Below are 27,453 nucleotides of genomic sequence, written 5' to 3' on the forward strand. Positions count from 1 at the left end.
CAACCTGAAGCTAAATGGATGCCCACTGCAGTGTCCACAGTTCCAGCCCCACAGTGCACGCCCTGAGCTACGGCCCCTCCGGAAGGCATCGCTCCTACAGCCTCCACGCCAAGCAAAGGGCGTCAAGAGTGTGTCTCGGTTGCTTTGTTCTTTTTACAAACTATAGATATGTACAGTTGAGAACTCAGGATTCCTAGTCAACGACCATAGAGTTAACACACCACCTCACAAATTAAAAAAAAAAAAGAAAATGCGAGAAACATCTTTAAATGCCTTGTCACACCAACAGCAAAGTGCACAGAGTGAGGAGAACACGAGAGCCTTTTCATTTTAAAAATGTTTGGAAATATGTACAACTTTGATACAGTTTCCGGGTGCTCCAGATACCCATGGCCGCTTCATGTAAACCACTGACAATTGCTAGAGCACTCTGAGACTACGATATGATCATGATCCAACTGGGTAATTCAACCTAATGAGGGCAACAGACACGTCTCGGGCGAGAGGTGTGTCAATCACGGCGCTCCCTACTCTAAGGTATTCACAAGGAGACAGATCAACAGTTTTTTTTATTCATCCTCCTCCTCCTCCTCCTCCTCTTCTTCGTTCTCGTCTTCTTCATCTTCCTCTTCCACCTTTTTCCAGGCAACTTTAGCAGGACCCTTGGCGCCATCAAACTTCCCTTTAGACTTATAGTCTGCGACATCCTTCTCGTATTTCTCCTTCAGCTTTGCTGCCTTGTTGATGTATGGCTGCTTCTCGCTGTCACTTAGGTTATTCCACATCTCGCCCAGCTTCTTCGCCACGTCTCCAATAGAGATGCCAGGGTTTGTAGATTTGATCTTTGGGCGGAATTCAGAACAGAACAGGAAAAATCCAGACGGTGGCCTCTTGGGGGCATTCGGGTCCTTCTTCTTCTTGCCTCCCTTAGCTGGTCCGTAATCCTTCATTTCCCGATCATAGCGCACTTTATCTGCCTTTGCCATTTCATCAAATTTAGACTTCTCTTTCCCAGACATTGTCTTCCACCTCTCAGAGCATTTCTTGGAAAATTCTGCAAAATTGACAGGGACCTCAGGGTTTTTCTTCTTATGTTCCTCTCTGCACGTCTGCACAAAGAAGGCATAAGCAGACATCTTGCGCTTTGGTTTCTTGGGATCACCTTTAGTCATCTTGACTGTATTGTTCGCTAGTCTCAGGCGAATTTTAAATTGCATTTAGCTAAACAAGCATCATAAAAGAAAAAATCATAGCACTGAGGGGGAAAAGAACAAACCATCTTAAAACAATTAAGGATATATCACAATTACGTTTAAAGCTACTTTAAATCCATTTCCCTTGTAAACCTTCCTCTCCTACTGCTCACTACAAGATCTGTTTGTCAACCAACTCAGTATCAAGGACCAGACATGTATCTATTTCCCTGCAGTATATTCCAGGCCTAATTTACCCAGTAAAACTGTCAACAGCACAAAAACCCTTCATTCAAAAAGGCAGATGGAGGATACTAACTACATTAACACCCATTGAAGGGGGGGGGGAAAGACTCAATTGCCATAGACTGACAAAATCACCTTCAAGAATAACATGAAGAAGGCTTCCTGCTGGTGCAGTGGTTAAGAATGGGCCTGCCAATGCATGGGACACAGGTTCGAGCCCTGGCCTGGGATGATCCCACATGCCAGAGAGCAGCTAAGCCTGTGCGTCACAACTACTGAGCCTGCGCTCTAGAGCCCCTGAGCCAAAACTACTGAGCCCACGTGCTGCAACTACTGAAACCCGCGCACCCAGAGCCCATGCTCCACAACAAGAGAAGCCACTGCAATGAGAAGCCCGCGCACCTCAATGAAGAGTAGGCCCCGCCTGCCACAACCAGAGAAAACCTGCACAGAGCAAATAAGACCCAACGCAGCCAAAGATAAATTCAGAAAAAAAAAAAAAAATTATGAAAAAGTATGAAAAACTGTAGTTTTGTGGTGTTCTGGTGCTTTGGGGGAGCCGGAGGGATTCCCAAAATGTGGTAATTCTGTACATTTTTACTGAAATTTTTTTAAACTTTAGACTGTTATCACCTTTATTTTTAAACATCAGCAGGTCTGTTTACAGTATATTTTCATCTTTTGTCTTTTTTGGCCCCGCTGCGCAGCTTTCGGAATCTTAGTTCCCTGACCAGGAACCAACCGGAGCCCTGGCGGTGAAAACACTGAGTCCTAACCACCAGGGAATTCCCGTAGACTATATTTGTGAAAAAATAACTTGCCACCTGCATACGAAAGGTTATACACCCTAACCCCTACCAACAAAGACCATCACTTCAAGATAGGCTATCCTTTTCTTTGAAAAAAAAAAAAAAAAAAGCTACCATTTCTATAGTACTTTAATATGTTCCAGGCCATGTACTAACCCCCTAACTTGGATCACGCCATTTTAATCTTGGAAATAACCCTAAGAGATGGAGGAAACGGAAACTTATAATGTGTACCCTTGAACTCTAGAATATTCATCATCAAAAACTTTTAAAAAGCAAATACACTCAAAAAAATACCCTTGATCAACAAATGATTGGAGAAAAGAAATAGGAGATAAACACAATGGACTTCACTGACAGGGAACAAAACCACCTCCGAAGATTACAATTAAGGGATGAGGGTAATCCCGTTGGAAAGGAACTCCCTCCTACAAGTCAAAAATACAACGAAGATCCTTTCGGATTCTGAAGAACAAAAAACAGTAACCAAAGAACCGAAAAACAGCAAAGACAGCAGGAAAACTTGAACACTGGCTGAAACCACACAGCAAACCACCACAAGCTCGAACTACCTACAGACTATTGCAAGACACAAAACTGAAACAAACTAGAAAAAGAAAACTGAAAAATACCACCCCCACTGCTCTTTCACGAGACACAAGGACAAACGAAACCACTCAGACGGCGTTCTCTCCCTCTTTCTCTCCCTAAGGGAGAGAAGAACGATCATCAACGGCTAGAGACAGCTGCAAAGGCAACGCCAAGAGCCAGCTTCACGCTCAGGAGAGAACACTGCGTCTCCTCCTCGTGGTTTCGGGTGCTCTACACGTCCAGAGAAACTTCTCTAGTAACAAACTATAGAAATGATCCCTGAAAGTATAGTCTTGACCTTCACTCGCAAGTCACTGCTGGGTCTGTGATAGCCGCACACTTTACACTGAGGGCGAGATCGTTTCCCCGTTTCTACTTCTACTGGAAAAAAGAGAAAGAGCCCTTCCAATACAATCTTTCAAATGCTACCACTTACCAACTCATTTTAACATTTTTAACTGGAAATGTAATTTAACAATTTTTAAAACAGCCACACTTAATTAACATAATACTGAATGACAGCCAATGACAACCTGCGTCTTTAAAGCCCAGGAGGCGTTCCCTCCACAGATCTGGTAAAACCACCTCTCCCCTGAAAAGCTAAAGAGGAAAGGGTGGGTCGTTGCCTTTGCTAGTGAGAACCTAGCTGATCCGATTGAGCAATATATATCTTAGCAGTTTCATTCAAGGCTGTCCTACAAGTTTGACTTTCAAACTCTGGTAAGAGGTCACCGTGACTGAGGCAGGGACAGGGAGACTGGGTGGCTGAGAACCAGCGCTGGAAGGCAGAACCTTTTGGTTTTTCACCCCATGACTGTACTACCTGTTCACGCTTTCTGAATTTTTAAAAGACAGCTGGTTGCTGCATCTGACATCATTTCTTCCCTCCACAGATACCCGAGTGCCAGCTACGACAATACTAGCTACCATTGATCGTGAGCTTGACAGGCACCGGTCATCGTTCTAAGTGCTTTAACTATGAGATCAATACAAGTATATGCCAGTTTTATGGACAGGGGAACTGAGGCACAGAAAGGCTAGGTAACTTGCCTGAGGCCTGTTAAACAGCGGAGCCGGTAGGTGTCACCTTAACCATCAGCCCAGTTTTCCATGTTGTAAAATAAAGACACTCTGGGCACTGGGCCAACAGAGGCCGCTACTCACAAAAAGCTTACATTCTAGTGAGGGAGAGAGCTGACAACAAACACCCAAGAGGATCAGAGAATGAGGCATGCAGAGGATTTTAAGTGTCGAAACAGAGAGGGACTTGGGGGCTACTTTAGATTTGGGTGCTCAGGGAAGGCCTCTCTTTGGAGGCTGCATTTAAGCAGAGAAAACAACGAATGGAATGCAAAGACCCAAGGAAAGCAACGAGGTTGTGTGTTTTAGCAATTGAAGACAGCTGGAGAACACAGGGTAGGAGGGAGGGGGGAGGTGCAGGCAGGCAGGCAGGTATCTGCGGATTTTCTAGGCAAGGCCAAGGCCTGGGGAGCCTGGATTTTAAGTGTGAAGGGAAGCCGCTGGGAGGTCTGAAGCTGTGGAGACCACTTCCGAGGCCACTGCCACGGTGTCTGTAGGAGACGGCACGGTGGCTCGCATCTGGGCTCAGCAAGGAAGAAGGAGAAACGTGGGCTGTTCCGGAAGTTGAGTTGACAGGACGGGACTCACTGGGGGACTTGCTGCAGGAGGTGGGGTGGGGTGTCAGGGAAAGAGGTTTCAAAGTTTGACATGCTGGTCTGTGCCTGGAACAACTCAATGGATGGTGCTGCTACAAGGAAGACTGGGAAGAGACAGAGATTTCTCTTCTAAAGGAGGGGCTGCCTCACAATGGCGGAAGGGAGTGCTCAACTACCGTACTTGCTTTAACTGATTTAACCTTTACAGCCACCCCACGTGTTGATGCTATTAGTACTACACCTACCTCCTTTACAGAGGGACAGACTGGGGTCAAGGAACTTCCCATGAACCCACAGCTAATAAATAACAGACCAAGGAGTCAATTCCAGAGCATATACCGCTTCTCTCACAGCTCCCGACCTTTAAAGAGGACCAAGGACTAATTTAGGCTCACACTGAAAGCTTGGCCACTGCGCATCCAGAAGGAGAAAATCATGGAGGAACTACATGGTGCATGGCTACAGTGGAAGAAAGAGAAATGAACTGCGATCTGGGGATGTGCTTCCAAGACCAGGAGCTGCAACAGCAGGGAAGTGGAGCAGGCACACTCTCAGGAGGTGCCTTTTCCTTACCTGCTGCCTAGGGTGATCAGTTAACTCCTTCTTTATTCTCAACTCTCCTACTCCTCCTCACCAGCCTCCCTCAGCAATGATCTTCCCTCATACTTGGCAAACAATTGGAAGCCCATCAGTTGAAAAGCCCCCAGTGTGGTCACATTCCATGGAGGAACCCACCTACCTCTGAACTCCCCATCTTCTCTGGCTGACTCAAAGGCTTCCTGCCTGGGGGAAGCTGCTCCCTCCCATACCTCACTTTCTCCTGTTCCACTCAGTCTTTCCAACTGCATTCAGACTTGCTCTCCCATCCTAATTAAACCCTAAATGCATCCCCCATCTTCCCCGCTTCCCCCAGCTGAATGCACACCCACCCCTATGCTCTCCATCACAGCCTGAGTTCTCCTGGGAGCTCTTTCCACCAACTGGCAAGCCTTCACATCCCTCCAGTGGTCAGTCCACCCCTACCTAGCCAGTTTCTGTTTCTGTTTCCCACACAGGACCAGTGGATACTTTTCCATCTGCACCTTAATTTCTCATCTGCTCTCCACACACTTCACTGTGTCCCGCTGGGCTTCCATCAAGCACCCTCACGCGGTTTGCCGCCTACCTCTCTGGCTGCTCCTTCTTGGTCTGCTGTGCGAGTTCTAACTCCTTTGCCATGCATCCGCTAAAGGTCAGAAATCTCGCCTAAACGTGCCCTAAACTGAACTCTACCATCACTGCCCACCCCGTTGCACTACCTGATTCAGTTCCTCCTCCATTTCCCCCGTTAACACACGGAACCACCGGCCACCCATTTGTTCAGGTCCCAAGACCCGGCAATTTTCCTTGGCAGCTCCTCTCGCCTATACCATCAGTGAACCTGATGAAATCAAATTTTATATTTCAAGGCAGGACTAGAAAAATTTAAACATAAAATTCTCTTTGTGTGTGTGTGTGTGTTTGGGCCTCCTCCCTCCTTCCCCAAGTGCAGTGTGCATCTGCATTATACATTAATCAGAGCACCTCAAAGAGGGGAGTGCCCGCTCAACCCTAAAGATCCACTTTTTTTCTTTCTTCTCACACTAGCAATGGGACTTCTTAAAAGAATAGAGTTCTTTCTCGACTCCATAGGGGGTCATGGCGCCTTGCTGCTTACTCCGTACAAGCTCACCTGGACTACCTGTTCCTTGGTGAACTTTATGTAAAATATCAGTATGTCATTTTGAGGTACTACAATTCTTTGTCTGGAAAATGTATATGACTGTGTCTTCGACTTCTAACAGCTTTCTGAAAATCTGCTTCTCGTGTTATAATCCTCAGATTGGCTCAAATAAAACTCCCTTTTTTTCCCCTTCTTGATAGTTAATTGAATTTTCGTCAACAAATCAACCCCCCCAAGTCCTGTCAACTTTACCACTTAAATATCTTTCAGATCTGGTGTTTCTCTATCAGCGCTACCATCTTCTCCCAGGTAGATGAATGCAGTAGGTGCCCAACTGGTCCTCACACTTGCCACCTCACCCCTCCCCATAAGTATCATCGCCACACAGCTTGCAGAGTGACCTTAAAGTGCACAGCTGATGTAGGCACTCTCCTTCAATAGCTGCCCACTACCCTTAGCTCTCTGTCCACCGTGCTTTGGCCAAACTCCGCCTTCTTTCATTCCTCCTCTGTGCTAAAGTCCTATAAACCCTAGTCCTCACATGTCGTATTTCCTTAGCTTGGACTGAGATACAGAGAAAGAAATCACCATAGAGGCCAAGAAGGGATGTCTGCCTAGCTGTGTTGGGAGAGAGTGACTCGACTGACAGAAAGGAGAGTAGAGAAAGGGGAGGTAATTTTGTTTCAGTACCCTGGGGCTGCACCTGATGTGTGAAAAAAGCTCATGACCTGTAAATCCAATCAGAAAACAACAACGCCAAACTGCATCTGACAGATTCTTCCTCATTTCATTGAAAACAATCACAGCTTACACAATAGTTAGGTCAGGATAAAGACCACATCTACTACACAGGTTAAAAAGCGTTGTGCACCTGGAACACGTGAAAAAAAAATACAGAAAACGGCCCCCTAGCGGAAAACAGTCACCTACATTCTGCGACAGTAACATAAGAAGAAACCACTCGGATGGCGTCCTCTCCCTGTACTTACTTCTCCAGAGGAAAAGAACAGTCATCAAAGGCAAAAGGCAGTTACAGAAGCCAAGAGCTGGCTTCACACTCAGAGGAGAACCTGCCTCCTCGTGGACTTCGAGGACTCTACACGGAACCTCGTCCAGTAACAACCTATAGAAATAACTCCTAAAACATAATAATGGCTTTAACCCCACAACTCTGCTGGGTCCGTGGCAGCCACATACTTTTTACGGATGGCGACATTTTTCCACTTTCCTCTCGTTTCAGAAATATATTAAATGATTTTCTTTTCTTTCTTGCTTGCTTTCTTTTCTTCCTTTCTTCCTCTCTCTCTCTCCTTCCTCCCTCCCTCCCTTCCTTTCTTTTATTTTTGGTCGCACTGTGCGGCTTACGGAATCTTAGTTCTCTGACCAGGTACTGAACCCGGGCCCTTAGCAGTGAAAGTGCCGAGTCCTAACCACTGGACCGCCAGGGAACTCCCAGGAATATCATATAAATGATTTTCAAACTGTTGTTACTGAGCCAAACTTGGGTCTACTTGCCCACACACAGTAAACCCAATTTACTGACACTTGGCTGTGGTGAAAGACAGTGCAGCAGTTTACTGCAGGGCGCCAAGCAAGGAGTTCGGGCCTTTTAAGCACTGGCTACCTCGACTCCTTTCTTGGTTCCCCACAATAAACGCTGCACTTTCCTTCACCACAAGCCGGTGACAGTAGACTGCCTTTACTGCAGGCGGGCAAGAGGACCCAAGTTTGGTTCGGTAACAATTTTGGACTCGAGACCTTGGCGTTGCCGGCAAGAAGGCCCCATAGGGTCCTGCTCAGTTACACTGTCGTTTCGTATACAATTTTTTAAAATTCTGAACACTCTGAAGAGGTTTTGTTTGTTTGTTTGTTTTGTTTTTTCCTTTAAGGAACTAAGACTTAGGGATTTCCCTGGAGGTCCAGTGGTTAAGACTCCACGCTTCCATTGCAAGGGGAGTGGGTTTGATCCTTGGTCCAGGAACTAAGATCCCGCATGCTGCACAGCTTGGCCAAAAAAAAAAAAAAAAAGGGAAAAGAGATACTAAGACTTACAGTTCTTAATTGACCTATTACAGACAGACAGACAGACAATCAGAACCTATTGCCTTTCTGTTTCTAAAAACACTAACAACACTGCCGGGACGAATTTAAGACAAAGGTGTGCTCAGGTGCCTCAGATTAGTTTTCTAATCTTAAATACTACAGGCAGCGTCTGTGGGTGAGATTATTTTATTTAAAACTTTTAACCTTCTAGGATCCTAAATTTCAATTTGACCCTTTCGAGACCTTCTGCTGATTACTGACGTGAGTGTGGACGTGAGGGGTGCATATTGGACTCACCTGGGTAAGTATTTCTTTCAAAATAATGTACCCGGCCCAATCTTAAGTGTGGAACGAAGAGGTGTATTTTGAAGCACTTCTCTTCATTAAAAAAAAAAAAAATTACGGGGCTTCCCTGGTGGCACAGTGGTTAAGAATCCGCCTGCCAATGCAGGCGGACCCGGGTTCAAGTCCCGGACCGGGACGATCCCACATGCCGGAGAGCAACTAAGCCCGTGCGCCACAACTACTGAGACTGCGCTCTAGGGCCCGCGAGCCACAACTACTGAAGCCTGTGCGCCTAGAGCCTGTGCTCCGCAACAAGAGAAGCCACCGCAGTGAGAAGCCTGCGCACCGCAACGAAGAGTAGCCCCCGCTCGCCACAACCAGAGGAAGCCCTTGCTCAGCAAGAAGACCCAACGCAGCCAAAGATAAATTTAAAAAGAAAAAAGTTTTTTTTTCAATAAAGTTACAAAAACTGTAGTTTTGTGGTATTCTGGTGTTTTGGGGGAGCCAGAGGGATTCCCCAAATGTGGTAATGTTGTACACTTTACTGAAATTTTTTTAAACTTTAGATTGTTATCACCTTTATTTTTAAACATCAGCAGGTCTGTTTAGAGTATATTTTCATCTTTTGTCTTTTTTGGCCCCAGTGCGCAGCTTTCGGGATCTTAGTTCCCTGACCAGGGACTGAACCAGAGCCCTGGCGGTGAAAATACTGAGTCCTAACCACCAGGGAATTCACGTAGACTATATTTGTGAAAAAAATCACTTGCCACCTGCATACGAAAGGTTATGCACCCTAACCCCTACTAACAAAGACCATCACTTCAAGGTGGGCTATCCTTTTCTTTGAAAAAAAAAAAAAAAGCTATCATTTCTACAGTACTTTAATATGTTTCAGGCCATGTACTAACCCCCTAACTTGGATCACGCCATTTTAATCTTGGAAATAACCCTAAGAGATGGAGGAAACGGAAACTTATAATGTGTACCCTTGAACTCTAGAATATTCATCATCAAAAACTTTTAAAAAGCAAATACACTCAAAAAAATACCCTTGATCAACAAATGATTGGAGAAAAGAAATAGGAGATAAACACAACGGACTTCACTGACAGGGAACAAAACCACCTCTGAAGATTACAATTAAGGGATAAGGGTATCCTATCCCGTTGGAAAGGAACTCCCCCTCCTACAAGTCAAAAATACAACAAAGATCCTTTCGGATTCTGAAGAACAAAAAACAGTAACCAAAGAACCAAAAAACAGCAAAGACAGCAGGAAAACTTGAACACTGGCTGAAACCACACAGCAAACCACCACAAGCTCGAACTACCTACAGACTATTGCAAGACACAAAACTGAAACAAACTAGAAAAAGAAAACTGAAAAATACCACCCCCACTGCTCTTTCACGAGACACAAGGACAAACGAAACCACTCAGACGGCGTTCTCTCCCTCTTTCTCTCCCTAAGGGAGAGAAGAACGATCATCAACGGCTAGAGACAGCTGCAAAGGCAACGCCAAGAGCCAGCTTCACGCTCAGGAGAGAACACTGCGTCTCCTCCTCGTGGTTTCGGGTGCTCTACACGTCCAGAGAAACTTCTCTAGTAACAAACTATAGAAATGATCCCTGAAAGTATAGTCTTGACCTTCACTCGCAAGTCACTGCTGGGTCTGTGATAGCCGCACACTTTACACTGAGGGCGAGATCGTTTCCCCGTTTCTACTTCTACTGGAAAAAAGAGAAAGAGCCCTTCCAATACAATCTTTCAAATGCTACCACTTACCAACTCATTTTAACATTTTTAACTGGAAATGTAATTTAACAATTTTTAAAACAGCCACACTTAATTAACATAATACTGAATGACAGCCAATGACAACCTGCGTCTTTAAAGCCCAGGAGGCGTTCCCTCCACAGATCTGGTAAAACCACCTCTCCCCTGAAAAGCTAAAGAGGAAAGGGTGGGTCGTTGCCTTTGCTAGTGAGAACCTAGCTGATCCGATTGAGCAATATATATCTTAGCAGTTTCATTCAAGGCTGTCCTACAAGTTTGACTTTCAAACTCTGGTAAGAGGTCACCGTGACTGAGGCAGGGACAGGGAGACTGGGTGGCTGAGAACCAGCGCTGGAAGGCAGAACCTTTTGGTTTTTCACCCCATGACTGTACTACCTGTTCACGCTTTCTGAATTTTTAAAAGACAGCTGGTTGCTGCATCTGACATCATTTCTTCCCTCCACAGATACCCGAGTGCCAGCTACGACAATACTAGCTACCATTGATCGTGAGCTTGACAGGCACCGGTCATCGTTCTAAGTGCTTTAACTATGAGATCAATACAAGTATATGCCAGTTTTATGGACAGGGGAACTGAGGCACAGAAAGGCTAGGTAACTTGCCTGAGGCCTGTTAAACAGCGGAGCCGGTAGGTGTCACCTTAACCATCAGCCCAGTTTTCCATGTTGTAAAATAAAGACACTCTGGGCACTGGGCCAACAGAGGCCGCTACTCACAAAAAGCTTACATTCTAGTGAGGGAGAGAGCTGACAACAAACACCCAAGAGGATCAGAGGATGAGGCATGCAGAGGATTTTAAGTGTCGAAACAGAGAGGGACTTGGGGGCTACTTTAGATTTGGGTGCTCAGGGAAGGCCTCTCTTTGGAGGCTGCATTTAAGCAGAGAAAACAACGAATGGAATGCAAAGACCCAAGGAAAGCAACGAGGTTGTGTGTTTTAGCAATTGAAGACAGCTGGAGAACACAGGGTAGGAGGGAGGGGGGAGGTGCAGGCAGGCAGGCAGGTATCTGCGGATTTTCTAGGCAAGGCCAAGGCCTGGGGAGCCTGGATTTTAAGTGTGAAGGGAAGCCGCTGGGAGGTCTGAAGCTGTGGAGACCACTTCCGAGGCCACTGCCACGGTGTCTGTAGGAGACGGCACGGTGGCTCGCATCTGGGCTCAGCAAGGAAGAAGGAGAAACGTGGGCTGTTCCGGAAGTTGAGTTGACAGGACGGGACTCACTGGGGGACTTGCTGCAGGAGGTGGGGTGGGGTGTCAGGGAAAGAGGTTTCAAAGTTTGACATGCTGGTCTGTGCCTGGAACAACTCAATGGATGGTGCTGCTACAAGGAAGACTGGGAAGAGACAGAGATTTCTCTTCTAAAGGAGGCGTTGCCTCACAATGGCGGAAGGGAGTGCTCAACTACCGTACTTGATTTAATGATATTACTAAAGCTTGAACTTTGAAACCACGCAGTGAGTAAGAAAAAAGAAAACCACAAGAGCTAACTTCGTAAGAAACGACCGACAGACCTAAACAGCTATAAGCATACCATGGAAGACAGAAACTGAAGAAAAAAAAAGCACCCTGATTGTTCTTTAGGGAAACACAATTACAAACAAAACCACTCAATGAGCGTTCTCTTCTTAAGAACAAGAAAAACGATCATCAACATGTAGTAGTAGCTGTAAAAACAACACCAAGGGCAGCCTTCACACTCAGAAAAAAACGCTACATCTCCACAGTTTCGGGTGTTCTAACACGCCCTCCAAATTTTGTCTAACAACAAACCACAAAAATTACTGTTGTACCTACAGCCTTATTCTTGTCTTCGACGTCACTGCTGGGTACGTGGCAGCCGCCCACCTTTTACCGATGGCGACAGTTTTGTCAAGTCCCTCGCCCCCTGGGAAACATTTTTTACCTTATATCCCATAACTACTCTGTGAAAGGGCAAAGTTCAAAACACCATTTTCACCCGTAAATCTTCCAGAAACACTTCAAAGCAGCAACAGGCCTCATTAACATACGGCTTCCTGGCAGGCAATCACATGCTGCGCGCATCTGACTCCTACCCCAGGCTGCTATTACCCCGCCCCCTGCCCCCTGCGCCCCCAGGGTCCAGGACGGGTCGCGTCGCCCCTCTGTAGGCTAAGCAAACACGCTCCCCGCCACCGGTCCCTCTGGACTGCCTCTTGCCTGCTGGAGAAATCCGCTGACTTGGAAAGACCAGGTTTCCTTTGCCTTGAAAAAGAGGTGGGGGAAGAAGGACAAAAGAGAGGGACACAGAACTAGTGTAATCCTGCATAATAACGAAGGTACCCATGGTGGTTTATGAGTGCCTTCTCCATGATAGGCATTTTAACCCATTGTCTCACTTCATCCTCTAAACAAGTGAAGGAAAAGGGTGTGATTATTTCCCCATTCTCATACATGCTGGCTAGAGCATCCGTCACACAGCTCCTCAAGGGAACCACAGGTAGGTACTAGGTACATCTGGCACTGGATCAAGTCTGGGTTCTTTCTGGAAAGCCAAGGTGTCTCCATCAGGAGTTCTAGTCTCCAATTGAATTCATTTCTCTAAGAAAGCACTAAAGGGAATTGCCTGGTGGTCCAGTGGTTAGGACTCCCCGCTTTCACGGCAGCAGGCTGGGGTTCGATCCCTGATGGGGAACTAAGATCCCACATACCCACGCAGTGGCAAAAAAAAAAAAAAAAAAAAGCACTAAATACACCATCCCTCAAAGTTCAGTCTTGAATGACTGATCTTCCTGGCTTCCAAATCTCAGAGGAAGCCGACCCATTTACTTGTGGCAAAAGTTGGTTCCAGCTTCTCCTCAAAGAACACACCTGATATATGATGGTGGGTAACTGTTTTCATCATTTAACTTCCTGTTGTAAAGATGCTTCTGCCCCCACGTCTTCCAGCATACCAGAAAGCACAGTACTGCATGGACATACACGTGATTTCCTGAATCAACCACATTTTTATTGCATCATAGTGACATGACTAACGTGACTATCAGGTCCATCTCATCTAACCACTTCTAATAGAATCTCCTTAGAGACAGCCAAATGCTCTGAATTAAATCCCTTCAGAGAAACTGACAGTGTTGGGGCAATCCGGCCAGGTCTGGGACACATCTCCTTGGGGTCAGAGCAGGTTCCTTATGTCTTAAAAGAGTTATAAGGTGCCTTCTAGTCACTTTCACCCAAGGGCCCCTTGTCTTTGGTCTGGGCCCTTCTGTAACTAAGACTTTTCCACTCTCTGTTTCTCCAACCTTTCTGTGGATCCCTCACCATCCATGCCATCCCTTGGCCTCCTATGAGCAGATTCTCAGCTCTCGTCACCTCCTCCAGATGCCTTCCCTCACCTTCCCAGCTAACAGTGACCACTATGTGCTTTGTGTCCCTAATTATCTTTGTAAGTGCCCCTACATAGCTCACTGTGTTATAAATGCATTTATTTTCCCCTACTCAACTGTGAGGTCTTTAAAAGCAGGAACCAGGTCATATTTATCTTTGCATCTGCAGCCCCTTGCCAGCCATAGTAGATGCCCAACAAATACAGACTAACTGAATGCATGATGAATCATTGTATGTATTTTTCTTTCCCTCAACCTGGTTACTGACATAACTGCTGGGAACCACCTGGTTTTCCCCTCCTTTTTTCTCTACTCCTGCCCCAACAAGGGCTGCCTGTCTGTAAGAGAGTGAGATTCCTGCCAGCAGCGTTTTCAGTCCTCTTCACTTGATCATCCTTGGTTTCAAAACATGGATATGCAGACAGATCTCTTCTGGGCTGCAGGCTCATATACCCAGCTTCTATTTGATATTCCACTTAGCTGAATCACAGGTGTCTAACTCAGCTGGTCCAGACTGACTTCCAATAGCTTCTTTCCCAAACCTATTCCTCTTTCTGGCAATGACACCACATTCAACCCAGTTGCTCAAACCAAAAACAAGTCATCCTACTCTTTTCTCCCTCTTCTCACATACCTCATAACCTTCCACAGCCAGAGCAACCATTTAGAAATAGAACTCTACTCTCAGGTACCTGGCACAAGAGCTCCTAAAACCCTTGGAATTTCCTTAGTGTTAGGAGTGATAAGTGTCTTTGGTATGCTGATGAGATGACTCTTGGCTGAGGGGTTCTGAGATAGTTTCAGGATGGGCTGGTCACCAGAAAGACCAAGACCAATTCATGATTAGAGGGTTGGGACTTTCAGCTCTGCCACAACCCTCCACTTCAAACCTTGTCCCACCTCCAGCAGGAGAGAGGGGCTGAAGATTGAGATCAGTCACCAATGGCCAAATCAATCATGCCTAAATAATGAAACCTCCATAAAAACCCTAACTGATTAGGTTTGGAGAACTTCCAGGTTGGTAAACCGACTGAAGTGCTGGAAGGGTGGTGTACCCAAAGAGGGCATGGAAGCTTGTGGTGGCCCCCAAGCTGTAAGCTTATTCAGCTTTCTGCTTTGCGGAGAACTGCTTGTCTCTTTCTTGGTATGCACTCCTGACGCTGTGGTATTGAGCGTAAAAAAGGAAAATGGCTTGCGGCCAGTTTCGTTCCAGGTGCCTGCTCTGGATCTAAGAGCCCCTGGTTGTTCCCCAGAAGAAGGACGTGCTGCCCTGAGGGGGAAGTCTGTATCTCCAAAGAATGGCCCATAAGGCATGCTGACGCATAGATAATGGCGCATAGATAATGGCGCATAGATAGTGGCGACAGAATTATGTGGAAATACAAGGTTTGCTGATTTGTTGTCTGGTATTCGTTCCATACTAAACCTATATATACATTCATGCTCTTTGAATAAACTAGCCTTGCAACCATCAGTTGTCTTGGCCCTTCTGACCCCATACTGGTGCTTTTCAGTTCCTTACCCCTCACCGCCAGGAACTTCTAGCTTTCTGCAGCCGGTCTGCGGCAGAAGCTCCAAGCACTCACACACACACACCATGCCTTGCCCTAAATCTCTTTCATCTGGCTGTTCCTGAACTGTGTTCTTTGTAATAAACCATATCAATAATTACCTAAAATGTTAATGGACTAAACTCTCTAGTTAAAAGGCAGAGAGTATCAGAATGGATTTTAAAGCACAAATCCCAACTCTGTGCTCTCTACAGAAGACATATTTAACTCTTAAGATATTCCATAAGTAGTAAGCATAAGGAGTCTGAAGTGGCTGTATATCAGAAAAAGTAGACTTCAAGACAACGAGTATTACCAGAGATAAGAAGGGACATCTCATAATGATAACAGGGTCAATTCACCAGGATGCTGTAACAATCCTAAATACGGAGGCACCTATTACCAAAATCCTTCCAACAGCCCACGAGGCCTGGTGTGGCTTCAGATTACCTTGCCAGTTTCACCCCCCTACCACTCTCTCCCACCACTTTGCCTTTTCCTCCAACTCAAGTGATCCACACACTTTTCTTTTCTATCCTCAGGGCCTTTGCATCCCTTTAAATCCTCCCTTGCCTCCAACTTTTACCTTTTACTTCTTTCACGTCAACTTTTCTTCTTTAGGGCCCAAGCCTAAATATCACTTTCTCTAAGAATTTTCCCTTGATTACCTCCCAGATGAGGCTGAGATGTACCTTGTGTGCTTCCTTCGCCTCCTGCCCTTCTCAGGACTTCAATTACCGACTCATGTCTGTTTCTTCTGCTGGATTATACTCTGGAAGGCAGGGCTGTACATCTTTCCTTGGCTGCTCTAACCCCGAGGCTCAATTAATATACGTGTAATAAAAAAATGAATAAAGTCTGGTCTGAGGTTCTGGAACTCATCCTTTGGGTTTTAGAGCTCATATAATCTGTAGTATCTGGTCTTCTGAATGGGATGAACTAAGCAGGATACAATCAGGAAACAACTTTTCTTCTACTACCCTCAAGTACACTCTGTCAGTTAGTTCTTGCTGCCCCTCTCCTGAAAGGCACCTCAGGCAGATCCCGTACTCTTTCAGTCACTCTGAGGCAGTCAAAGCACAGCCTCATTTCAGGTAATAAATTGCCCAGTCCTTTTTTTTTTTTTTAATTAATTTTTTTTTTTTAAGTTTTATTTATTTTATTTATTTATTTATTTTTGACTGCGTTGGGTCTTTGTTGCTGCGTGCAGGCTTTCTCTAGTTGCAGCGAGCGGGGGCTACTCTTTGTTGCAGTGCACAGGCTTCTCACTGAGGTGGCTTCTCTTGTTGCGGAGCACAGGCTCTAGGCATGCAGGCTTCAGTAGCTGTGGCACGCAGGCTCAGTAGTTGTGGCTCACGGGCTCTAGAGCACAGGCTCAGTAGTTGTGGCACATGGGCTCAGTTGCTCCGTGGCATGTGGGATCTTCCCGGACCAGGGCTCGAACCCATGTCCCCTGCTTTGGCAGGCGGATTCTTTTTTTTTTTTTTTTTTTTTAAATTTTATTTATTTATTTATTTACTTTTGGCTCTGTTGGGTCTTTGTTTCTGTGCGAGGGCTTTCTCTAGTTGCGGCAAGTGGGGGCCACTCTTCATCGCGGTGCGCGGGCCTCTCACTATCGTGGCCTCTCTTGTTGCGGAGCACAGGCTCCAGACGCGCAGGCTCAGTACTTGTGGCGCACGGGTCTAGTTGCTCCGCGGCATGTGGGATCTTCCCAAACCAGGGCTTGAACCTATGTCCCCTGCATTGGCAGGCAGATTCTCAACCACTGCGCCACCAGGGAAGCCCGGCAGGCAGATTCTTAACCACTGCACCACTAGGGAATTCCCTGCCCAGTCCTTTTGAAATCAAAACCTCTTCCTTGCTCTTCCACTCCTCTGATCTCAGGGCTGTTTCTGACAACTCCAGAGCTGAAGGAGGGAGAGAACCAATGAGATGACAAGGGGCAAAGGCCTTTGTACTTAGCTGATGCTCTTCGTTGCCTGTGGCTTTGTCCTAATGCCTGCTCTTTTGTGGGAGGGGTTAGTGGGTCCTTCAGGTATCTCCACTCCACTGCACACCACCCTAATGCAGGCCATTGCCCTCTCCTGCTGACTTCTTCTTCTTTTTTTTTTTAATTTTTATTGGAGTATAGTTGATTTACAATGTTGTGTTAGTTTCTGCTGTACAGCAAAGTGAATCAGTTATACATATACATATATCCACTCTTTTTTAGAGTCTTTTCCCATATAGGTCATTATAGAGTACTGAGTAGAGTTCCCTACGCTACACAGTAGATCCTTATTAGTTATCTATTTTATATATAGTAGTGTGTATATGTCAATCCCAATCTCCAAATTTATTCCTCCCATCCCCTTTACCCACTGATAACCAAAAGTTTGTTTTCTACGTCTGTGACTCTCTTTATTTTGTAAGTTCATTTGTTATCATTTTTTTAGATTCCACATATAAGCGATATATGGTATTTGTCTTTCTCTGTCTGACTTACTTCACTTAGTATGATAATCTCTGGGTCCATCCATGTTGATGCAAATGGCATTAATTCATTCTTTGTTACGGCTGAGTAATATTCCACCAGTTATAAGTACTACGTCTTCTTTATCCATTCATCTGTTGATGGACATTTAGGTTGCTTCCATGTCTTGGCTATTGTAAATAGTGCTGCTATGAACACTGGGGTGCATGTATCTTTTTGAATTAGAGTTTTCTCCAGATATATGCCTAAGAGTGGTATATGGTAGTTCTATTTTTAGTTTTTTAAGAAACCTCCATACTGTTCTCCATAATGGTTGTACCAATTTACATTCTCACCAACAGTGTAGAAGGGTTCCCTCCCTTTTCTCCACAGCCTCTCCAGCATTTATTGTTTGTAGACTTTTTGATGACAGCCATTCTGACCAATGTGAGATGATACCTCAATGTAGTTCTGGTTTGCATTTCTGCTGACTTCTTGCTACATCTCCAGCCTCTCTGTGGGGATTCTTCCTTCCTTCATAGGTGAGGTCCATTTAGATGGCTCAGCTACTCTGCATAGAGTCTACCTACCCCACAACTGATGAAAGTATGGCTACTCCAAAAGCTGATCTCTTATGCTCATCCAGCCATCAAGAACTGCTCCAGGTAGGAGGCAGATGGCAGTCCTCCTGACCCCTAAATTCCAGGTAACATGCCAGGTTCTATTCATGCTAACTTGGTGGCAACTGGGGTGGGCTGGCATGTTTCTGTTGTTCAGCAGGCTGGGCCATAGGCTCCCAACTCTCCTGCTTGAAGGCATCACAATTATCTCCATGAGGTTCACCTGAATGGCCTCTTACTAGGCTTGAGGCTGGGAAAGAGGGAAAAGCCACAGCATTCTATTCCTGTGAATGCCTTTGAAACAATCTTTCCACTGACAATCCCGCCGCTGCCCCATCACCTTCTCTTAGATAGGCCTGACGTGGGTGATGGAGTTGAAGGTCCAAGATCATTTTGGCCATCTCCTAAGAAGCCTTGCTTTAGACTGTGGGGGCATTTATCACCCCTTGTTCTTCACTCTGAGGATTTAGACGAAATTTCCAGGCACAGATGAAGTCCTGCTTCATACCCAGTTATACCTGTCAACCTCATCCCCTGCTCTAGTTCAATGTCAAAAATTTGAAGATGCGTTAAGTCAGAGAAAGACAAGTATTGTATGATATCACTTATATGTGGAAGCTAAAAATAAAACAAACTAGTGAATCTGACAGACTCACAGATAGAGAGAACAAACTAGTGCTTACCAGTGGGGAGAAGGAAGTGGGAAGGGGCAGAATAGGGGTAGGGGATTAAGAGGTACAAACTACAACATATAAAATAAGTAAGCTACAAGGGTATATCGTACAACACAGGGAATATAGCCAATAGCTTACAATAACTATAAGTGGAGTATAACTTTTAAAATTTGTGAATCACTATGTTGTACGCCTGAAACTTATATAATATTGTACATTAACCGTACCTCAAAAAAAAAAGAGTTTAAAAAAAAAGAATTTGAAGATGCAGAACGTTCAGGAGATGTCTAGGAGATAAAAAAATGTCCTAGAACTCTGCTTCTGATACTGGAGGATGTGGATAGACAGACACTAGAAGTCATAGCATACCTATCTTGAACATCAATTTTTATATTAAGACATGGATGTGTTATGAAGTAAAGTGCAAAATCTTTGAGGGGGTAGAAAACAGAAACTTTCAAATAAATTGAGTTCACCATCAGCCACTTCATCTATAGATTCTAGGGGTGGTACATGGAAACCCTTGAGACCTTTTTTTTTTTTGGCCCACACTGCGCAGGATGTGGGATCTTATTTCCCTGACCAGGGATAGAACCTGTGCCCCTGCATTGGAAGCGCCGAGTCTTAACCACTGGACTGCCAGGGAAGACCCCAGAAGCACTTGAAAAGTTTTTGAGAGAAGTATTTTTGGGGTAGTTGGGTCCTACAAAAACTGGTGTTACGGGACTTCCCTGGTGGTCCAGTGGGTAAGACTCCACGCTCCCAATGCAGGGGGCCCGGGTTCAATCCCTGGTCAGGGAACTAGATCCTGCATGCATGCCACAACTAAGAGCCCGCATGCTGCAACTAAGACCCAGTGCAGGCAAAATAAATAAATAAATAATTATTAAAAACAAAACAAAACTGGTGTTACCTTTCTGGAAGTCCTCAGGAATACTGTTGAGGCAAATAGAGAAACACTGTAGAAAAATTAGGTCACCCTGACTGTTCCACAAACCAGCTGAGAGAAGCCTTATAAGCCTTCCCTTTAATACTAAGAAGGAAGACGGGGAATCTAACAGGTCTTCTGGTTATTCTAGAAAAAGCAGGTCTGGATCTCTAGATCAGGGGCAAATACCAGCAGAGGTTTTGTTTGTGTATGTTTTTTTGTGTTTGTTTGTTTGTGCTTTTGAAGACTGCCTGAGCTATGTTTCTTATTTCTGTCTGCTCTACAGGCTGAGGTGCCTATAGCCTACAGCAAAAAACAAAAACAAAAACAAAACACCCTGAAAACAAAAGTACCAAGTGCCTCTAAGGAGCAAGGAAGAAGAGAGCTGTGAAAACTGGCCTTCTCTCCACCACAGGCCTCAGAAGACTCAGTGGGCAGAGTAGATTTGAAGGAGAAAAGGGAATCAGGCAGAATCTAAGGTGGGTGGCTGGGGCCTGAGGAGAAACCCTTAGGAGCCTAACGGTTGGAAGACTTTATAGTTCCTTAGCACATAACAAAACAAAACAGCCTCCAGCAATTTAAGACCTCTACTGAACAATCTGACTGCACTGATACAGAACATCTCATTTCTAAATTTAACTTCCAATTTCCCCAAGAACTCACAGTTTTATGATGTACCTGGTTTTCCTTCTGATGTTATTCAGTAATGTGAATCAAGTCACATCTGCCATTTCAATACGGTGCCTACCTTTCTTAAGAATCTTCTTCACTTTCACATAGTTCCCCTGTTTGACATACTCATGAAGCTGTGCTTCCAAGGAGTCATTTCTTAACGAACCAAGTTGAACAGGACAGGGGACTGGAAGATGAACGGCCCGAGACATCCTGTTTCAAAAGAAAGCAACATGCTCTAACTGAATCAGAAATGCAAGGAAAGAACGTTGATTCTTTCACATTTCTTTCACTTCTTGTCCATTTTCATTGATAATGAACAGCATTAGGGGACAATTACTGAAATGCTACAAGATTAGGGACTTCCCTGGCGGGCCAGTGGTTAAGACTCTGCGCTTCCACTGCCGGGGGCCCGGGTTTGATCCCTGGTTACGGAACTACGATCCCACATGCCGCGTGGCATGCCCAAAAAATGTAAAAATAAATTCTACAAAATTAAAGTTTATTCTCAATGTTACTGTTGAAATTGAACTCAACATACTTACCATCAATTCCTTGAAGTGAAAAAGTGAGGACTACCAAAAAGTAAAATTAGGAATACATGTGGGGCTTCCCTGGTGGCGCAGTGGTTGAGAATCTGCCTGCCTTGCCGTGGACACGGTTTCGAGCCCTGGTCTGGGAGGATCCCACATGCCGCGGAGCAACTAGGCCCGTGAGCCACAACTACTGAGCCTGCGCGTCTGGAGCCTGTGCTCCGCAACAAGAGAGGCCGCGACAGTGAGAGGCCCGCGCACCGCAATGAAGAGTGGCCCCCACTTGCCACAACTAGAGAAAGCCCTCGCACAGAAACGAAGACCCAACACAGCCAAAAATAAATAAATTAATTAATTAATTAAAAAAAAAAAAAAGAAATACATGTATTTGTTGAGTAATTAAGAAAATTTGGAGAGTATTAACTTTGTGGAATTTTTTTGTTTTGTTTTTTGTGGCTTGCAGGATCTTAGTTCCCCGACCAGGGATTGAACCCACACCCTCGGCAGTGAAAGCACGGAGTCCTAACCACTGGACCGCTAGGGAATTCCCAGGAGGGTATTAACTTTGAAAGGCTAGTATACAAAAATGCAGTCATTTATGTAGGAAAGTAGATAGTATGTGTGTTGGGTTCCCAGTTCAGACTCTGAAGTTCTCGTCCTGGCTCTGTCACCTCCCTAACTGTGTGACCTTGGAGAAATTATATAACTGATGGGCCTCAATTTCCTCATCTATAAATGGGGGTAATAATAACCAGAGAGCTGCTGAGACGTTAAATAAAATTTTAGAACTCTGTAAAGTGCTTAGAACTCTGCCTGGCACCAAGGAGCTCTCAGTAGTTGTTAGCTGCTACTGTGCACACAAGAACCATGCAAAGAAATTTAAACTTCCCACGTGTAGTATCCACACCTGACCAGTGATTGTGGTATACCTACCATGTGTCTCACAGGTGACAGGTTCTGTGTAAGTCACCTAAAATAGGATCACTGTCATCACAATGCTTGGTCTAGCAGGGCAGACAAGTGGCACCAGGCTGGTATTCCACGGACAGTGGATAAGAGAAGGAAGCCCCATTTGCATGAATCAACAAGCATGCATATCAGGGGCATAATTGAGCGATCCATGGAGAGACATAGAGGGCGGGATATGAGGTGAAGTGAAACAAACACCAGAAAGATTGACACATTCTGTGGGTCTTCCCCAGCCAAGAGGCTTTTAGGTTACTGAGAAGTAACCCCCTCTTAATTTATCTGCTGATAAAATGTGGAAATGCTAATACCTTGAGTGTTTTAACATTATTTTCTTTGTACTTGTTACTAGCCATGTCAGTGCCTTATAGCATCCTAGTAATCACAACATTGTTAAGCAAAGAACAGTGACTCAGAAAATATTGTTTGGTTTAAATATGAGCTGAAGCTTTTATAACTTTCCTTCCCCACCTCCATTCCCCACCCCACCCCCCTTTCTGCCTCCCTACTATATCCAGGCATTAAAAACGAGTAGCATATTTCTATTTGATTTACATAGATAAAGTCTTTAAAGAGGTGATTAAGTTAAAATGAGGCTGTTAGAATGAGGCCATAATCAAATACAACTGGTGTCCTTATAAGAAGAAGAAGGAGACACCAGGGGCACTTGCACAGAGGAACAACCATGTGAATAGGCAGCAAGAGAGTGGCCATCTGCAAACCAAGAAGAGAAGCTTCAGAAGAACCCGACCCTATCGGCACCTTGATCTTGGACTTCTAGCCTCCAGAACCTTCAGAAAATAAATTTCTGTAATAGCTAGATATGGCATATGAATATGCATATAGTTTTATTTTAGTTTAGTAAAGGCATGGGATGTTTTAATAATTATAAAGAAAAAAGTTTAATATTTTAAATAAATATTAAAAAAAATAAAAAGTGCTTATCACCCATTGAAATAATCTATTAAAAAAAAGTGGAAAATATTCTTGAAAGAGGAGTCTACAGTTACTATCTCCAATTCATTCATCCATTCAGCTGGAATGGTCTGCTAGTGTGTTATTCTCCCCCATACCCCTGACAGTGGGCTCCTGGCCAAAGCCCCCAATATCTTCTTCTTTTTTAAAAAAAATTTATTTATTTATTTGGCTGCGTCGGGTCTTAGCTGTGGTGTGAGGGTTCTTCGTTGTACCGTGCGGGCTTAGTTGCCCCACGGCATGTGGGCTCTTAGTTCCCCGACCAGGGATCAAACCCACGTCCCCTGCATTGGAAGGAGGACTCTTAACCACTGGACGACCAGGGAAGTCCCCCACTATCTTCTTACACCTGGACAAATCCAATGTGCATTTTCAGGCTCTGTCACACTGGAATGTTCGCCTGTATGTAACACTGCCTTTATTCCTTCTTTATTTTATTGTGGTAAAAATATACATAGCATTTACCACTTTAAACAAATTTTAAGTGTTCAGTAGCATGAGTATATTCACACTGTCGTACTACAATCACTACCATCCATCTCCAGAATTTTTTTCATCTTTCCAAACTGGAACTCCATACCCCATTAGATACTAACTCTGCATTTTCTCCTCCTCCCAGGCCCTGGCAACCACCATTTTACTTTCTGTGTCTATGAATTTGACTACACTTGGTGCTTCACGTAAGTGGAAACACTTATTTGTCCTTTTGTGACTCATGTATTTCACTATGTCCTCAAGATTCATCCATGTTGTAGCATATTTCAGAATATCCTTCCTTTTTTAAGGCTGAATAATTTCCCACTATGTATATACACCCCATTTTGTTTATCCATTAACCTACTGATGGACACAGGCTGATTCCACCTTTGGCTACTGTGAATAATGCTGCTATGAATATGAGTGTTCCAATATCTCTTTAAACCCCTGTTTTCAATTATTTAGAGTATATACCCAGAAGTAGGATTGTTGGATTAATTTTTTGAGAAATGGCCATACTGTTGAGAAATGGAATACTGCCTGCCATATCAGTAAACAAAGGATGTCACAGACGTCAGTGATTGCAGCCACCGCGGACGGTGAGCTAGTGAGCCCTGAGGGAACTCAGGAAGGAAGAGAATACCTGCCATCTAGTAGCCATCAGACTGCAGTCACTCCATAGGGTGAGCCCTGACTCAGGATATGAAAACACAGGATACTGGCCCCAGATAGCTGAGGTGCATATCAAAGGAAGGATTTCGGTGAGCCCATCCTCCCATTCATAGAAGAGCACTAAATTCCTTACCTTGCGATATCTGCTTTTCTTTAATTAACAACAATCTCTTACGTTCAGACTATCTACTCTCTGTTGCAAAACTCCTATATATCCTGGCTGGCCCCCTCACTTCCTCGGAGCAGTTCTCTCAGGGTTACTTGAGATGCTGCCTCCCAGGCTTGAAGTCCTAAAAATTCCCGCCGAATAAAACATAAACTCAACTTTCGGGTAGGTTGTGAATAAATTTTTAGTCGATACTGTTTGCTAGAGTGGCTGGACCATTTACATTATCACCAGCAATGAAAAAAGTGTCCCAATTTTTCCAGATCTTCACCAATACTTCTGGTTTTATTTTTTAGTACTGGTCATTTTAATGTTTTTCAACCTTTTTAAATTTTTTATTTAATTGCATTTACACCAATACATGATGACTACATTTTGACATAAAATGTTCAAAATAATACAAGTAAATTTAAAACCCCAAGCCCATACGTTTTCTTCTTTTTTTTCCCTAAAGCTGCAGAAAATGCACATTCCTCAGAATTAGGGCTTCCACTGTGTTAATCATTTACATGCTAACAACCACTCAGAATTAGGGCTTCCACTGTGTTAATCATTTACATGCTAACAACCACTCCCTGAGTACTTTTTACTCTTACTGCCTTTCTTTTCCAGTCATCCTACTGCATAAAAATGCCATCTGCGGAGTATTAGGGTTTAGAACACGTCTGAACATTACTAAAACACTTTTTTTTTTTTAAAACAAGACAGCTCTTGCAATTACTTAGTCGGGTAACTCACACTGAACTCCACCTACAAACACATTTCACTACTGTAAACTTGGTTGTTTTCTCCTCCATGTAACGCCAGCATTCTACAAGAACGATAAATACTAAACTAACAAATATTATCGTGTATTGTCTCAAAAATGAAATAATCTCTCGTTCCACGACATACAACTCCTCAGCTCTCACATTTTGCGAGCTAAATTTCCCCATATTCTAAACTAATGATCCAAAAAGTTCCATGCATTACTTACAAATCTTCTAACAACAACAAAACCACAAAAACTAGTCCCAAATTGCACCCTAGCACAACAGAAACATTAAACGCAGTACTCTGTATTATAAAGAATAACTAACCGGAAACCCTGAAAATTCTATTTTTGAACTAAACTCACCAGGGGAAAGCGCGAACGCAGTCCCCCACTACCACAAATTATGCAGTCGAGTTTCCCACATTTGGGGAAATCGCAGGGGTCAGCACATCCGGAGTGCAATGGATAAGCCTCGCCCTGGGAAAACCACCTTCGTGATCATGGTATCTCCCCTGCCAGGTAAGTATGAATTACTTAACCCGCCTGGCACCTCACCCTGAGATACGAAACACTTCACAATTACGGTCACTCTCTTCACGCACGCTCTAGCCCCTCACTTATGAATAAAAACTACTGCAAACTATAAAAACCTAACAAAAACATTTCGTATACCGGAACATTTGCAAAATAATAACAAATGTATGTACAATGTGAACAAAACCAGCAGACACTGCGCTCATTTACATACTCCAGGCACTTCTAGTGACATCATCCTTCTGCGCCGGACAAACCTATCCCCGGGTTTTGTTGATGTGGTAGGCTAAACAGTGCAAGACCCTCCGCGATGGCCGCATGCTAGTCGCCGCAACGTGTGAATGTTACTTTTTTCTGGGTCATAACAGATTTTACGGATGTGATTAAAGCTTCGAAATTATGTGGGGCAACGGCATACCGAATTACCCAAACACCGCCTAGGTAAAACAGAAACTCATATTTAGAAACATGCCAACAAACAAAAAGTTCTAATCGGTGGACTTCCAAAAACAGAGCAAAAGAAAACCACAGATTTCCCCCCGGAAAACAAGAGAGCACCGCATAAAATTCCAACACCTAGAGTAATAAAAGAACTTCGGCTTTTTTAAGTCCCTAAAAGTAAGAGTAACTCACTGGATATGCAGTGACGGACGCTGTCAACCAAGTGAAAAAGACGTACACAATGAAAAATACCTTCGAACAAAAAAAATTAAAACCGGCAAAACTGACACACAACCACGATCAAAAAACGAAGAACATTTGAGTCCCCGTAATAACAAACCTAATATAAATAACAACTACAAAAAAAGTGGAGAAAAGAACTCACTAACCACACAACAAAAAACAAAACCACACCTTTCTTTAAACTTTTCATGTCAGGGGAGAGCGCGAACGCAGTCCCCCACTACCACAAATTATGCAGTCGAGTTTCCCACATTTGGGGAAATCGCAGGGGTCAGCACATCCGGAGTGCAATGGATAAGCCTCGCCCTGGGAAAACCACCTTCGTGATCATGGTATCTCCCCTGCCAGGTAAGTATGGATTGCAGGTCATCCCTGGCACCTCACCCTCGAACTCAGCACACAATATACTTATGGTCAGTTATATTCCAAGTTCTTTAGGCCTTTGGTTGGAAACTACAGGATTATTCATATGACACTGACCAGGATTCATCCTTTGAACGTTCAGCGTAAATTCTGCCCCGTGAAGAATGAAATAGAACCAGCAGGCGACGCGCCCTTCATCTACATATCCCCGCCTCTTGTCACTCGACGTCACTGCTTTTGGAGAAGAGGTCAGTTCGCTCTAGCTATGCCTCGTGCCGACCCCAAAGACGATCATCGACAAGTGTAGCTGAAAAGATTGTTCAACTCCTTGTCTTGGCAGGCATACGCAAAAATTACGGCGTAGATTTGTTACGCGTCCTAGTACTGCGCCGCAGGGGCGGGCAGGGCAGTTGCGGGCGGCGGTGGCGCGCGACCCTCAGAGGAAGAGGGCCGCACTGTCGGTTCTGCGAGCCTGACTCGCTGCTCCACTATGGGACTGGGTCATACCCTCAAGTCTCTCTCAACCTCCATTTCCCAAAAGTGTAAAGTGGGAATACTACTGCCTGCCTACTTCACAAGATTTCTGTGGGAGCTGAACAGGAGAACGCGGGTCAAACGCAGCCTCGAGCCCCTCACCCGACCCAGGCCATTCCACTCCTGGACAGGTGTCCGTGCGGTTGGGGGCGCAAATCCGACCTCAGCAAGATTCAAGCCTCTGCATGCTCGGCGCAAAGGAAAGCAGCACCTG

The 27,453-nt window shown here is 44.7% G+C and overlaps 2 protein-coding genes, 4 non-coding genes and 2 pseudogenes across 11 annotated transcripts in view; all 8 read right to left on the reverse strand.

The window, feature by feature from the left end:
- Positions 1-26,880, reverse strand: part of TEX14 (testis expressed 14, intercellular bridge forming factor) — a 91,157-nt gene extending 64,277 nt beyond the window's left edge. For all 6 annotated transcript variants that reach the window (XM_059906525.1, XM_059906521.1, XM_059906524.1 and 3 more), the window contains exons 1-2: positions 26,823-26,880; positions 20,658-20,794 (exon numbers count right to left, since the gene is read on the reverse strand). In XM_059906525.1, the coding sequence (XP_059762508.1) occupies positions 20,658-20,793 (136 nt within the window). In that variant the 5' untranslated portion in view covers position 20,794; positions 26,823-26,880. The remainder of the gene's footprint in view (positions 1-20,657; positions 20,795-26,822) is intronic.
- LOC132354977 (high mobility group protein B3-like) lies at positions 58-1,190 on the reverse strand. Its single transcript, XM_059907133.1, has one exon. It carries the CDS (start codon positions 1,170-1,172, stop codon positions 570-572), a length of 603 nt encoding a protein of 200 aa, XP_059763116.1. The 5' UTR covers positions 1,173-1,190; the 3' UTR covers positions 58-569.
- On the reverse strand, positions 2,921-3,134 carry LOC132356292 (small nucleolar RNA U3). The gene has a single exon (XR_009499814.1). It is a non-coding gene; the product is annotated as a small nucleolar RNA U3 (small nucleolar RNA).
- On the reverse strand, positions 7,174-7,371 carry LOC132356295 (small nucleolar RNA U3; annotated as a pseudogene).
- Positions 9,976-10,189, reverse strand: LOC132356293 (small nucleolar RNA U3). Its single transcript, XR_009499815.1, has one exon. It is a non-coding gene; the product is annotated as a small nucleolar RNA U3 (small nucleolar RNA).
- Positions 11,944-12,141, reverse strand: LOC132356296 (small nucleolar RNA U3; annotated as a pseudogene).
- On the reverse strand, positions 25,488-25,651 carry LOC132356313 (U1 spliceosomal RNA). The gene has a single exon (XR_009499830.1). It is a non-coding gene; the product is annotated as a U1 spliceosomal RNA (small nuclear RNA).
- LOC132356325 (U1 spliceosomal RNA) lies at positions 26,535-26,698 on the reverse strand. The gene has a single exon (XR_009499841.1). It is a non-coding gene; the product is annotated as a U1 spliceosomal RNA (small nuclear RNA).
- Positions 26,881-27,453: the final 573 nt, after the last annotated feature.

This window comes from Balaenoptera ricei, chromosome 20 (genome assembly GCF_028023285.1).
Source record: "Balaenoptera ricei isolate mBalRic1 chromosome 20, mBalRic1.hap2, whole genome shotgun sequence".
Lineage (NCBI taxonomy): Eukaryota > Metazoa > Chordata > Mammalia > Artiodactyla > Balaenopteridae > Balaenoptera > Balaenoptera ricei.

Excerpts from the sequence above, each read along its gene's own strand:
- LOC132354977 (XM_059907133.1), bottom strand. The coding sequence starts at position 1,172 with ATGACTAAAGGTGATCCCAAGAAACCAAAGCGCAAGATGTCTGCTTAT.